General features: G+C 36.3%; 1 protein-coding gene across 8 annotated transcripts in view; it reads left to right on the forward strand.

The window, feature by feature from the left end:
- Window positions 1–15274, forward strand: part of TBC1D22A (TBC1 domain family member 22A) — a 169541-nt gene that overhangs the window by 12607 nt on the left and 141660 nt on the right. For all 8 annotated transcript variants that reach the window (XM_030478574.1, XM_030478577.1, XM_030478575.1 and 5 more), the window contains one exon: window positions 14144–14214. In XM_030478574.1, coding sequence (XP_030334434.1) covers window positions 14144–14214 — 71 coding nt within the window. The remainder of the gene's footprint in view (window positions 1–14143; window positions 14215–15274) is intronic.

A 15274-nucleotide genomic window follows, 5' to 3' on the forward strand; every position in this document is an offset into this window, starting at 1 on the left:
CAGGTTCCAAGCATGAACTATCATTGAATTAAGTTTCTATGGGGGGGAGTAGGGGGGTGGGTGAAAGAGAGACTTTAAGATTCTACAGCTGCAGATTAATTAACAAGCAAAATAATCTTCCCCTTTTCTCAGTTCTGAAAAAGGAGGCTGTACCCTAAATCTTTGCCTTTTTTTTTCAGTCAGGAGCTTTGGTATTCAAGTATGACTTAATGAACCGATATGGGAAGTTGTGGACTGTACAGAAGAGTCCTAGTTCTGAGGTTCTGGGCTTCTTTCAGGAAATACTTACCTATGAATCAATGATCTCTAATCTGGTCTTTGTTAATATCAATTGCAGCAGCGTGGCATAGAGAGTACAACTTCATTTTCGTGCTGAGGCCCACAGAGATCATTAACTTAAAATCCTTGATCTGCACACCACTCAAAAAGAAATGTGCTCTAGGACAATCTTTAAAACTTCCATGTTATATTCATGATGGTAGGTTCCTTTCAGTAAGAGTGGAGTTCTGTACTAATTCTGTTTTCAAATGGAGTTAACGTAGAGCATTACAGTGCTCTACCCCTCATTGTGTTGATTTGTGATCAGGTGTCCAAGAATCGTTGTTAAGCTTCAGCCATGTGGCAGACAATAGGATTCAGAGAAATATTTTATTCTGGATGAAATGGGAGAAAGAAAGGTACTATATGATGAATTATTCTTGTATGTTTGGTTTTTAATTTATTTTTCTTTGGTGTGCTATCTTCCATTCTTTCCAGCTAGTATCATGAACTTACACAGACACTGTGTGAAATCTGCATTATCATAGTAAGAGAGACTTGGGTAAGAAGCGCAGTGCTCCCTGTGGTAGTTAGTAGTTATAGGCTCCCCGAGGGAGCAGCCTCTCACTTGCTTCCCACACCATTGTGCAGATGACACAGCAGGGAAGGAACTTACTAGGAATGTTACCAACAAGGCTATTGAGAACGTTGACCTTTCTGTGGGCCCTGTGGCTTTTGAACATCAAGATTAGTAATTTACATGTTGTAACGAGTGGCATATCCTGCTTGTAAATCAGTTTAGCAAAGCTCAAGGAAGTATAATTAATCCTGTATATTTTCTTGCCACCATCTCTTCCACTGTTAATAAAATAGAAATTTATAGTTACTACAGTAAGCAGGAAATCCAGAACTGGAAGATTTATATAGAAAAATATATAAAAAGCAGTGACTGCCTGGGAAGGTAATCACAGTGGAGCATATTTCACTGTGTATGTTTGTGCTATGCTGCCTTCCTGATACTGATTATTGGTTAGATATGCCCCCACATGTTTTTTAGCAATAAGGGACAACTGCTCTGGAGATGTAATTCATGTTCGCAATTAACTGTGGATTAGAGTTTATGGGCTGGCCTTTTACAGGAATTTGTGTGGTGAATAAATACATTATAGGTGTAGTTACACGTTTAAGTTTGTGAGGTTTTTTTTTGTTAATGGAGGAAGCTCTCTATGACTGGCTCTTGTGAATAATTGCACTAATTTTGTGGCTCAGTAATCTAGACATCTGTCTATTAATCCTGATTATTTTAATTGTGCAAGAGCCAGTGTCAAATTGCATTTTGAATGTAGATTTTGCAATAGTCTGTTTTGTAGGAGTCTTAATGACAGGGAGCTTTAATATTATAATGAGTTATATGTAATAAGTCATATAATTCCTTCCCAAACAGGAGAAATAAATACTGTCATTTCTAAATAAGTGGGACAGTTGTCTCCTTTAATTAACTGGTACTGTAAGTGGTATTTCCTGTATTGTCTATTTCTGTATAGAGAGATACCTTAGTTCTACTTGGATAGCTCGTTAGAGACTGAGTGGCTTTAATGTAAAAATAAAACCAGTTTGTGATGCACAAAAAATTGAATGTTACAGGAGAACTGTGAAATACTATAATGCCATTTAAGATCTTATGCTGGCATAGTTGTTCTCCATTCCTTATTTTCATAATTTACATTGTTGGCTTCACTTTTGCAGTTCTTTCTTAGTGGTTTTATTAATCTTCCTTTTGCCTTAGTTTTCCTAATCTTCTGCTCACTTGCTTTCTTGTACCTTCTAAAAACCAACCTCATCTAATTTTGCTTCTCTGACTTTCTCCATGAAGTAGCAGACAAGATGTTCTTTCCTGCTCTTTTCTAGCAAAGGTCCTGGAAAGGGTCTTACCCTGTATTTATGCCATTGGATTGGATTTTATTTCCTGTTTTCTGCATGTATTCAGACAACTTCGCTCCATTGAGATGATTAAGGACAGTATTTATTTAAAAAATTTAATGAATTGCCTAACAGAGCTATTACTCATTTTGGAAATCAGTTGCTGTGGTTGCCATAGTAATAACAAGCCCTTTATTAAAGCTATTTTCTATATGTACTGCCTGTATTGTAACATGCTGTTGGGGGAGCTGCAGTTCTGTGCATCTGTGCTCTTGAAAGAATTTTCCAGCTTTGTGTAGTTAAATTCTCCAAGGAATTTATGTTATAGGAACATAAAGCATGTAAATCTAGTTTATCATATCTGTCGTGGAGTTGTTCATGCAGGCCATCACTTCATGTAGCCATTTACAGTAATCTTAATGAAATAACAGCTGTATCAAAAATGAATAATACATACAGAGAAATTTTGAACTCCTTTAATATTTCTTGGCTTATTTTTTATTTATTTGTAACTGATAGAATGGTGAGCTTGTAGTTCCAAGAAAAATACTTGTAGTCTTGGTTGTTTACCCTCGTGTGTTTCAGGTTTAATGGGTAATAGATTGTAGGGTTAGAAAGCTGGCAAATTAATGGCATGTTTTCTTTGTAGAATGCCCCCTGAAATATTTATGGAATATGAAGAATCCTTAAACCTACTGCAGTGAAAGGATACTGTCCCAAGATTTCTTTTAGAATAATTGCTTTAAACTGTTCCTTCAGAGAGAAGAAATGCATATTTGATTGTGTTGTAGTAAGTTAGATAAAACAAATTTTCCAAAATTATTTGAGTTATATCAATTTGAAGCATTTATATACCACACTATCTCTTCATAATAAGATAGCCTGACCCAACAATGTTTCTTAAAAAAAAAAAAAGCTGCCTCCTAAGAATAAGTGACAGTTGGCTAGTGCTAGCAAATGGAGACATTTTTGGTGTAAAACCTAGGGGGATTTATAAATATTTTGATACTTATTGTTCATAGAATTATGTAAAATAATGAGACAACTGAAAGACAGAGTGGCAATTGGAGTTCAAAGTGTTGCTTCAGAAAGTATCATTTCAATCTGGGACAGAGTTTATAGACAGGGTTTTACAAATACTGGTTTTGGATCTGGTTAATTTCAGCTCCAAAGCAGTAGGTTAAACTTAATTCTGTGCTTGCATTTTTAACAAATGATCTTGTCTGGGTAAGAATGTTTTAGAACTGCTCATTTTCAAAATAATTGTCCTGGAATTTTATGAAAATGTTAATTGTATTGAAGCAAGGATATTTTTGCAGTACTCTCTTGGCTGAGAATGTGTGTCTGATTTGTAGGTGGCATTAAAACTCCTTTGTAGAAATCCTGTGCTGCGGAGCATGTTCTTCAGCTCATGACCAGGATGTCTAATTCCTTGGGAAATCTACAAGGAGAAGGAGTTAGTGTAATGACAATAAATTGAAATTATGCTTTGACTAGGGAGAATGTAACATTTCAACCAATGCCAAATAGTTTAATGGATAATTAGATATTAAATAGAGGACAAGTTTCAAATGTAAGTGCAAGTACATTTCCGTGGTACTCTGAGAGTCTTGGTTGAGGATGGATTTCTTCTGATGCCTTGATTTAAAGTGTTGCAAACTATGGGGTAGACCTATTTAGTCAGTAGGTTTTTACAACACAGTAATTTCCAAGTTTGAAACCTTCATACCTGTACTTCCATACAACATTCTGTGCAATAAAAATTAATAAAGGTACTGTGTGGTTGGACTGTGTTTGTACCCTACGCAGCAGGAATGTAATAGCTTTAGATTTCTTTATTTGCTGCTAATTTAATTCTTTCGTGTTTGCTTTTACTAAAAACAAAGTCAAGAACACTCTAATAGACAAGGACTAATTTGGGAAAAAAGGCATGTCTGTGATATCACAGGTATAGCAAAGCTGTGAATATATATAAAAGAAAAATAACCCCAAAACAAAAAATCCCCCAGCCCCACCCAAAACAACAGCAACAAAAAAAAACCAAACCCCAAAACAAACCTACCCAAACCTCCAAATTAAAAAAAACCCAGCAAAGCAAAAAACAACTAAACAAAGCCAAACAAAAACCAACCAACCAACCAAAAGCCCCCAGTGCTTGAATAATGCAGGTCTTCTGAAGTATTGTGGAGGAGTACCAGCTTAGCTTAAGAGATTGTTGTGATTGAAAACAGGGGATAACAAAGCAGTAAAATTGAGAGGAGCATTTATTTGGAAGAAAAGCTAAAATTCAGCCTTTCTTTGGTGTAAAATATTAGCTGTTCCCACTGCTGTGTAAACATTTATAGAAATTAATGTGGAGGAAATCGGTAATTACCAAAAATTCTTCTGTTCTCCCCAGCTATGGTTTCATTTGGATATGTGCTTGAGGAATGTTCCTCTCAAAGACATAGTATCAAGTAACTGGACTTTGTAACCATCCTTTGTCTTAATTATTCACAATAATAGATGAGTAAAAATGTTTCAGAAATTCAGGGGGGGTTGGACTAGATGACCTTTGAAGGTCCCTTCCAGCCCAAACTATTCTATGATTCCATGATCAAATATAACCTGCACCTTAATTTTACCATTGGATGCTTTTTCTGCATTTGATGGTGTATAGACAGTGTTATTTGATGGCTCTTTTATGTTCTACTGATATACTTTACTAAAGATGACTTAGAATAGGAGTAAAGTCCTTAGGTGTTAATGATGAGAGAAATTATTTTGTTGGAAATAGGTCAGAGAAGGCTTGTACATTGTGTATCAACAGCAAGTAATATATATTAGGTTTATACGAAGTACTATAATGCATAGGGTAAAATACTATTTCCTTCTTTTGGATGTTATACTTAACTGAAAGAACTCAAACCTCAAGGTCTGAGTCAAACAACAAGGGTATTTTAGTATGCATACAGTTCCAGCTGTGTTATTGGACTGTCTGTCTTTCAGTTTACCTGCTTCACCTTAGCAAGTTATTTTTGGCATCTCTTTCCATTAGTTGGCATTTGTCCTTTTGTTTTGTGACACCATTGGAACAGTCACACATGTTGGGGAGGAAAGGCAAGAAATTTCTGGAGAGAAAGGAACTGAAAACTCCTGCTGGTGGACAGGTTGAAGAGATACCAGATTCCCCATATAGAAATCTGGCAGAAGTTAGGAAAGTAGTACTTCCTATTCCACAGCCTCCCACATCCTTCTTCCCCTCTCTTTCCTCTCCCCCACACCCCCCGCTTTGTGAAGATGTAGCATCTGTGGATGTAGGAACCCTCAGCACGGGAAAGACATGGACCTGTTGGAGTAGGTCCAGAGGAGGGTCACAAAAATTGTCAGAGAATTGGAACACCTGTCCTATGAAGACAGGCTGAGAGAACTGGGCTTGTTCAGCCTGAAGAAGCGAAGGCTCAGGGGAGACCTTAGGCTGGCCTTCCAGTACCTAAAGGGGACCTACAAGAAATCTGGAGAGGGACTTTTTACAAGAGCATGAAGTGACAGGACAAAGGGGAATGGCTGTAAACTGAAAGAGGATAGATTTAGGTTAGGTAGTAGGAAGCTCTTTACTGTGAGGGTAGTGAGACACCGGAACAGGTTTCCCAGGGAGGTTGTGGATGCCCCATCCATGGAAGTGTTCATGGTCAGGTTGGAAGGTGTCCCTGCTCGTTGCAGGGGGGGTTGGGCTAGATGCCCTTTCAAGGTGCTTCCAACCCAAACTGTTCTATGATTCTATGAACTTAGTATTTTATTTTTGAGATAAAAACATCGGAATGATTTAATTCCCCCTTCAGATCTTTTTTTAATTAAGACTTTAGTGTCTTAAGATAACCTGCGAACTTGCCTGTCTTGTCACCAGAAGCATTTTTATTTTATGCTATAGTAGTGTTAGACTAAGTCTTCTAGGAGTGATTTTTTTCTTGCTTTTATAGTTGTTGTTGGGAAGGGCAGGGTTCTTTTTCTTTCCACTTGTTTTGGTTTTGAACCACCAAAGGAAAGCATAATGTGAACTGATGCTTTAACAGCAGTGATGCACAAGGGTCAGACTGTGCTTCTGGGGTGATAATTATGAAAGCTTGCTATTGCATCTGGCAAGAATTCTTGCACAGCCTCTTTCAGTTGTAATGTGTGCTGTTTGTCACTGGCAAAATGCTAGCTGAGCTCACTGTAATGAAAAAATAGGACCAGAATTTTATATCCTTTTTGGAGTAGTCTGAGATCCTGGAATTTTGGCGTACCTTGATAGAGGACAGCAGTCAGTGCTGGTGCAGAGGAATTACCACATATCCAGGCTAATGGTTTTTGCTGGAATTGGCTTAACTCTCAGATGTGAAATCATCTATTAAACAGTTTCCATACTGAAAGCAATTGCCCTGCCATTTAGAAAGCAAAACCAAAAGCATTGAGAAAATTCAGAAGGATACTCTATGACATGACAATAGAGGGGGTTTATATATATTTATATATTTTAAGTATAGTAAATTATTAAAGGCAATCCAAAAGGTAAAGTTCTGTATCAAATAAGGAGAGTAGAACAGAATATAAATCTTATCAGGCTAAACGCATGAAAGTGTTTTTAAAAGAGAGTTTGAGAAAAAACTTGCAAAAGGTATAAAAACCAGCGTTAAATGCTGCTTCTCAAACGATCCAGACAATCCAGGCTCTCAGCATGGAAGAATGTAGGGACGTATTCATTCTCAAAGCTTATGTTATGGGGACGTAGTCAGAGGATCTGTTTCAAATAAGTGTAATGTTATACACCACGGACAAAATATCTTTGGTTTACATTTTTACCTCCATGTCCAGTGGTGAGATTTTTTTTCAAGAAAGAGCAGTCCTTTGAAACCCAGTCCCATAGGATATGTATGTTATTGTTTGGAATTTTGGGACAGCCCAGTCTATTCCTAATTAAAAGAAATGTATATTGTTGCAGAATAGTGTCAGGAATAAAAAATGATTTCTCTTGAAACTTGCTGAAATAAACCATTATTCCTCCTTTCTCTTTAATTTTCAAAGAATGACTCCTTAGTTCAGTGAGTCCTACAAGTAGTTATTTATATTTAGCCTAGAAGCTGAGGTTTCATTTCAGATAGCGTCATAATTTAAATTCTCTTTGTGAAAACTATCTTTGCCTCATTCTGAATGTAGAAGTAAAGCTCAGCTGCATCACAGGATAGAAAATTGGACTAGAATATACTATATTCCAACTCGTTTGCGTAGTTCCTATCTTTGGCCTGAAATGAGTTACTTAGTAAGTGGAATTTTTGGCCTGGGTGGTTTGTCACTGGTTTAATCGCATACTCCACATCTCTGATTCTGACAGTGGATTTGCATCTTTTCTTGGGTTTATGCTTGGGTGGTTTTTTACTTTGCATAGGTTGGTTTTGGAGGTCTGTACCCATGTTTGTGCATAGATTCCTATTTGGGTCAAGTTAAGGGAGGATTAAAAACCACAGTAAGGTGAAAGATTAGCATTTAATGGGTATAGAGTTGACAATGAGCAATTATTGATACCTCAAAGTAATAAATGTAGTTTGAGTTGCAACTTATTTTCTGTTTTATCCATATATTATGCTTATTACCTAGTTTGTAAATGGTGTTCCTGTGTGTAACAGTAGCCAAAACTTGAAGCAAAATGATTATGTAAAGAAGTAGTAAACTAATACATAAGATTTGTTTCCTTTCAGCCAAACTACCAATGACAGTCATCGATCAGACCTGGGAAAGCATACTTGTTCCTAAATACAGATTAGTGGAGCAGTATGATGCACAGCTGGAGATCACTTGCTTTTGAAGACTTGGGGCGTTCATTGTTATTAAATCAGCACTGGAGCTTATGATCATGTTCTGGGGTAGAGGAGTTACACGTATGTAGTTTGTAGATGTGTTTAGTTAAGGCAGATACTCTTTTAGTTCATAAACTGTGTTATACTGTATGATTACTTTGCCTTTACTTGTTCTGACTGATCCTGCCTTTTTGGCTTTTAGAAGAATATAACCAGTGATACTGTTACTTATGATTTAGTGCCTGGTAGCTTGGGAATTTACTTGACATCAAATTATGTGTGGATTGAAACTTGTTGCAGACGTGTGAGGGCTTCAGGCAAATATCTAAGCTGCTGACTGCCCTGCTTGGAGGCTGATCTAACTCCTTAGGGCATGGAGAACTACTGGAGGCAACATGAGAAATTGCTGAGCATAACAAACTACAGTGTAAGAAGCTGACAGAAGTTATAGATAGCACCTAACAGGATGCCTGGATTTCACAAGTGGTAAAGGGGGAATTGTGTGAGAAATGTCTGAACAGTGCCATTGCACAGAGAGGAGGAGCACTGGAGCTACTTTGGAAGGTGCTCTGTGACAAGACCAGTAGTGCCTGGGTAATCATTTCAGAAATGCCAAATTTCGGTATAGCTGTAGTGAAACTGGGACTACTTAGGGAAGAAGTAATTGGAGTGGTTTGGTGATTTGGGGCAGAGAAGAGGAGGTAGAAGAGTGGTCGAAAAAGAACACCAAGTAATGGGAAAAAGGGTAAGGTATGTGACCTGGTGCCTTCTGGGGGTACCTGTTGGGCAGCTTGTGCTTGATTATTGCAGCTTGAGTCTGACAATAAACTAAACCTGTTAAGACCATACGACACAAATCAAACCTGTTTTGGCTGCCAGGAGGACTTAGGGGAGAAGGGCTTCTTTGGCTGGCAAGGGACACCAGGGTTGGGTGCATTAAGAATCCTGTTATCACTGGCTTAGTGATAACTTCCAGGTCTGTTGTGGAGCCACTACTTCATAATGAATTGCTATAGAAATATCTGAGTTATGGTGCTTCTGATCAATCACTGCCAATACTATTAGACTGGGTGGTAGTTCTTACTTTTTGTAGTCATTGAGAACTTGTAACATTAGAATTGTCTTGTCTGCTTTTGTAGACTAGAATATTGGAATTGCATATAAACCAGATTAATGGATCCATCTTCTGCTTGCCTTGGGAATATTGCTAAAGTTGATAGGACCTAAAACTGTAGAGCGTATGAATTTACAAATGCCTTTTGATTGCAACACTGTTCTTGATCTCAAACTTCTATTATGAAGCTGGCTGTTTCCGTTCTTTTGAATGCAGAGGTTTTGATTTAGCTTGAACTTCTTGGATAGAAGTCTGTTTAAGGCCAAATATGAAGATTTTCTGAAGATGATCACTTAATACCACAATAACATAATAATTTCTCTGTTTGGTTATTTGTGTTATTCATTCTGCTGCTTACCATCTCCCCTTTCCCCATCCAAAAAACTAGTCCCTTAAAGCTATCATTGTAAAGAATGAATCCCTGAGAGCCAAATAGCCCATTCCAAATAGTATTGTACTCAGACTTTTGTTCTGCTTTGAAGTAGCAGACTGTTTTTCACCTTGTGCCGATATAAGAAAAAAGAATCTCTTTTTTTAGTTTTTCACTTCAGTGGTGTCCATCTGCTGTTTTTTGAAACTCCTTGATGAAGGCTGTCCCTGTCCAGCTGTGTTCTGTGCTCCAGCCTTGCTGTGTGTCATGGCAGAGCTGTTAGCATGGTTTTCTATGTCGTGTGTATTCTTGGGTTTTCTTTGTAATTCATTAGTGCCTTTTTTCCATTGCTCATGACATCCCATAGCTCTTGACTTTACAACTGCTTTTTGTTTTCTGTTGTCAGAGCCACCAGTCCCTCTGCCGTTGCACTTAATGCATCTCTGCCCAAGCCTAGGTTTTTATTGTGAATGGGCAAGCCTGGGTCCCATCCCCTATTGAGTATCAGTGAAATTTAGAGTTGCTTGTTGCGTTTTTTCCCATTGAATCCCTTGTGTTTGCAGTGACAAAATACTCATAATGAAGTATATTTTTTTTGTGCCAGCCTTTGATATGTAGCTCAGTTTAAACTTCACCCTCTCTCTTAATCAGTGCGTATAGTCAGCACAAGTTCTGCTCTCATTGTTTCTTTGAGACTTTAGTTCACACTCCAGTAGTACCATATTTTTCTAATGTTACTGATCTTTCAGTCATCCTATATTCTTCTGGTGCCTGTCAACTCCTTGAGATGAAGAATAAGGGAGTAATTTACTGGGATACCACCAAATTCCTTGCAGTTACGTGTATAAGGATGCTTTTATGCTTCCTCCATCCATGCATATTTAGTGTGCATGTACTGCAAGCTTCTTAATAGCTTTTGAAAGCATATGCTGCTGTTGCATCTATTCTGCTTAGACTCTAATATATTACAGCTGCTTTTCCTGATTTTTATATACATCATACCCTTCACATGTATCTCAAAAAGCTGTGGAAGAATAATATATTTCTATAGTAAGTTGCCAAGTGAGACAAAAAAAAAAAAATCTTATTTTTACAATACAGAGAGAATACAAATAATAGCTCTATTCTATAACTTTCAAGCTGATTGTTAAAAACACATGGATTTTAGACTATAGAATGAGAAAACTACTGTAGTGTTACATATGATGTCTACTTGTTTCATAAAATACTTTTCTAGAGTAGGACAAATCTTTTGAAAAGAATATAGTAAAAAAATGATCATGTTTACAACTGCAAACTGAAAATAATGAAGACCATATGAAAAAAACCTGCAAAATTTGCTCTCTAGACTTCATTTTTAGAAGCCCCATCAGCAGTCTGGTGTTTGTAAATTAACAATAGAAAATAGCCCAAGCTGTAGGGAGGTAACGTGACATCAAGAATAATTGTATCAAAGCATACAGTTTGTCTTTAATGATTCTTGTATTTAAATATAGTTTGGTGGTACACTGATCCTCTACAATAGCTAGTCACTCTGAAAGTGAATACAATGTTATTTTTCTGACGGTTCTTGTTACAAGCTTTAGATTATAGAAGGGTCATGGATATTTGGACTTTATGTAATTTTTTTCCTTTCTAATGCACATTCTTATGTGTTTAATTTTAAAACATCTGTGATGTGAATAGTTGTAGTTAAATTTATTGTTACAGTTTGGCATAAGCTGGAAAGCAAGAGAGCATCAATTTCTGGGATTATTCCAAGATGAAGAACAAAACGAGGTTCCTTTGAAAATATCATAAGTAACTTTAGATTTTTTTTTTTTTTTTTTTTTTAAGCTACAGTTCTGTTTTAATGATGGTACCACTTTTTTGTGGATAATTTAAGATTTTCTTAACTATACAGTGACTTCTACTGGCCAGCAATGAAGACAGGTGTGGAATTTCAGTTGATGATTTGAGGAAAGATACAGCTGAAATATATAGGGATGAGGACCAAAAAGGAGCAAAATAAAGGAAAAAGGAAGTCTGAAGAAGAGGGTGGAATGGATAAATGGGACTCAGAAGTTATATGTAAGTAGGAAGTAGAGGTTAGGAAATTAGCGTTAGAAGGGATGGAGGTTTTCTTTTGGTTTTGTTGTCATGCATTAAGGAACCTTGATATAACTGAACTTTGTCATTGTTACTACATTTTGATGTACTTCAGTAAGTGCTCCTTCTGAGGTACCTCTGTGCTTAGAGAAGGGGAAGTACATGTCAGTGCCTTGCCATATCTAGTTCTTCTCTGAACCTAAAATAGCTCTAAGTCTTGAATTTGGGTTTCCTTGACCACAAATCCCTTGCGTTTACTGTTTTGGAGTTGGAACCAGTAAAATGAGCTTAAATTTGTTTCTGCTTGATAATGCATCTTTTACTTTACAGGTTAAAGACCAGGCAGTAATCTGCCTATGATGATTAATAAAGAAGGAGGGGAAGAATGGCAAAGAATACTTGCTGTAAATGATCAGCATGTTTGATAGGGATGGACTGTAAAGAAAATAAAATGCAATCAGTTGCCGTGAGTGTAGTTATGTTGGTAACTCTGTAGTGGTATTTAATCTTACTGTTGTCATAGATGTGGATAAGCTGCAAGTACAAGCAAATTCAAGGCTGAGGAATCATTTGTTTGCTGGAAATCAACTCTGTTCACATTTTATGTGTTGTTATACTTTTTCCTTTAGTATTTGGTATTCTAGTCTTTGGATTGCCCAAGGTATATGACTGAATTTATCTTTGGTTGTACTCAGTATGATATTCCTAAATAGTTATGTATTCTTCTGGTTTGGTACATTTACACAGAAATACATACCTAAATATAACTTGTAGTGGCAGAAAATAACCTTGACTTATTTATGTACTCTTCCTTCAACAAGGTGTCATCTGATGTCCTTCCATTTACTCTTCTATAGGCAAGTAATAAATTAGTTCATTTAAAAACAAAATTACGGAACAAACCATGACTTTAAGTCAGGAACATGTTAGGAGAATTTTTTTTCTGACTTTTTTTTCTCTCTGTCAGTATATTTTGACTTTTTCAAGGGTTTGAAATGTGGAAAACCTTCTGTTAATGAAACTTATTTTTGTAAAATACAATAGTATTTTAAAGCATAGGGGCAACAGACAGTTTCATTGATAAGAAAGTGATCCTTTTTCTTTAGACTAGCTTCAAGACTTGCAGTAGATGCATTCACTGATGTGATGACTGTTTAACGTCTTCTCATCTTCTTTCTTAGTATCTGTTCTTTTTCGTGCTGTTCCGAGTTTCTGCTCTGTTTTGATCCCAATGAAGCATCTAATAGCTTTTTTGCTTGGATTTTGGTAACTTAATATTGCAAAATCCAGGTTACTAGAGCTTCTTGTTTGCTTTCTTTGATGCTTTTTTGAGAAGCCTGAATTGCTAATTAATAATGTTTTTTTTAATTTTTATTTTTAGCCTTGATACACTTTTAAAATCAGATTCCTTTTTCTTGGAATATATTGTATGTGGTTTAGATATTGCACTGGTTCAGTGGACTGTGTTTTCATTCCTGGTTAAAAATAGTTATATATGTGCCTAGAAATAACTTGCTCTGTGATAACATACCAGACCTAACATGATAATTTGCATTTCTTTGTATTATAGATGCATATTTCTTTCAGAGTAATAGAAGCAGGGTAGGAGTAAGAGGATGGAGATGGACATTGCCTATAGGAGTCCTTGTCTTAACAAAAAATAAAGACAATATTCATTTATAAACAGCCAAAGTTAGTCATCATATCCACTCAGAAAGTTCTTACTCTCATTACTTTTTTCTGTGCTTTGCTTTCTTGGAGTGATAGATGGACAAAATGCTTTTACATGCTTTGTTGGAGTGTAGAATTTGGAAAACATAGGCATATGATAGAGACCAAATTTGCTGGAATATACATAGTTAATTCAAATATATAATTGAATAAGTGTATACAAAGTGTAGAATTTTTTTTTCTGTATTCTTTAGCACATTGGTAATTTGAACTTGTGCAGTGTTAACCCATAATTTTCATTCGGAGTAAGAACAGAAAGAGCTACAAGTAGATATCTCATAAAAATACTGTTTCTGAGGGACACTGTTATAAGCATCTTCTGTCTTTACATTTTCCATGAATTTTTTCTAATTTTTTCTACAATAAATGATTCTCACAAAAAAATGTGCAAAGTCTCACAGATGGGTTTAGCTGATTATGGTATCTGACAAGAGAAAAGTACGACATGAAGAATGAGAATATGGCATGGGATTAAATTCCAGCATTCAGACGAAGTATTATTCTATTTCTGTAACTGTAAATCTCATTTTTAATTAGGATCTCTGTATATATGTTATATGATTGGTTCTCTTGCATGTTAATATAAGGCATGTATACTGAAAAGTAATGTTGAGAAATACTCCAGAAAGTTACCTTATCATACTCAGTACCTATCATAGTATACCTATCGATAGTAATTCTTCAGTATTTTGTTAATTCATTAGAATTGCCACATAATTCTGATTTCATTGGATTTTATATGAGGACACGATCATTGTTGTAAACAACTTTGCACTAATTTGAATATATCTGTGTATAATAATTGATAGTCGTTTCCTTAGTTCTCATGAAATACTTCTCTTTCAATAGAAGAATTACGGAAATTGAGTTGGTCTGGCATTCCCAAACGGGTTCGTCCAATTGCATGGAAGCTTCTTTCAGTAAGTTGTTTGGTTTTGGTTTTGTTCAGTTGTTTTTATTTTTCCTTCTTCCTTTGCATTTAGTAGTTATAGTTTTTGTTGTTTTGGTTTGGTTTATTTTTTTTCCAAGCACTGCAAATAATTTTGCTTGAGTTGTAATCCATCAGTGATACTTGAAAACACTGTGTCCTGTTGCTGAATTGTAATGAAAGTTCTGTTCTTTTGCTTGATTTCAAGATTAATTTGTCAAACTGAAAGGGGGGGAATGAGAGGTAGCAGTAAATCATGTCAGCTGTGTATCTGTATTTTTCAGCGTGGCTTTCTATGAAAGAGAGGCTTATGTGATGACAGTGGCCCCTCTCAACCAATTTTGATGGGATGGTGAAGAGTTCAAATATAAGTACTTGCTTACGGTTTTCTTGAAAATAGGCACACAGTAGAGGAAATGAAGCCTATTGGTGTCCTGTGAAAGGCTTCATTCTGACTTCACGTTAAAGTAACTACAAGAAAGGATTAACAGTGTACTGAGGAAAAGCTGTGATAGGATCTTGTGGGGTTTTCGGCTGATTTTTCTATAGTAGTTTAAGATGAACAAATCTGAACCGCAGTGGTCAGTTATATTGTGGCATTGGCTGTCCTGATGTCAGACCTATGAGTCAGTTCAGGGAGACAACTAATTAAAAAAATAATCACTTTTTTGTAGTGTAAGGTTTTGGCTGGCTGAGCTCACTGAACTTTGCCCAGTGGTCAGAGGATTTTGCAATGGCAGTAGCTTGGGAGTAGGTTGACTGAAATACCGCACAGCACGCAGAAGTGTTGCAGTTGGGCATCAGAGACAAGCTCGCAGGAACCTGGGATTCACTAGGTTGGTGTTACAGAACTGGATTTTTTTTAATCTCAGTGTTTACACTATATTTAAAAATGTTCTTCTGCAAAAATACAATGTATTCCTCAGAGGAGTATTTTTCATGTCAATCTTTTCAGCTATAATACTTCAGATGGCAAACAGTTGTGTGTTTTAGCTGTTGTTTTTCTGCCTGTGGTTGGGAGAAGAACTTGTGAAGATGTTGTATTAAAAAGA

The sequence above is a fragment of the Strigops habroptila genome, chromosome 3, assembly GCF_004027225.2.
Source record: "Strigops habroptila isolate Jane chromosome 3, bStrHab1.2.pri, whole genome shotgun sequence".
In the NCBI taxonomy this organism is placed as follows: Eukaryota; Metazoa; Chordata; class Aves; order Psittaciformes; family Psittacidae; genus Strigops; species Strigops habroptila.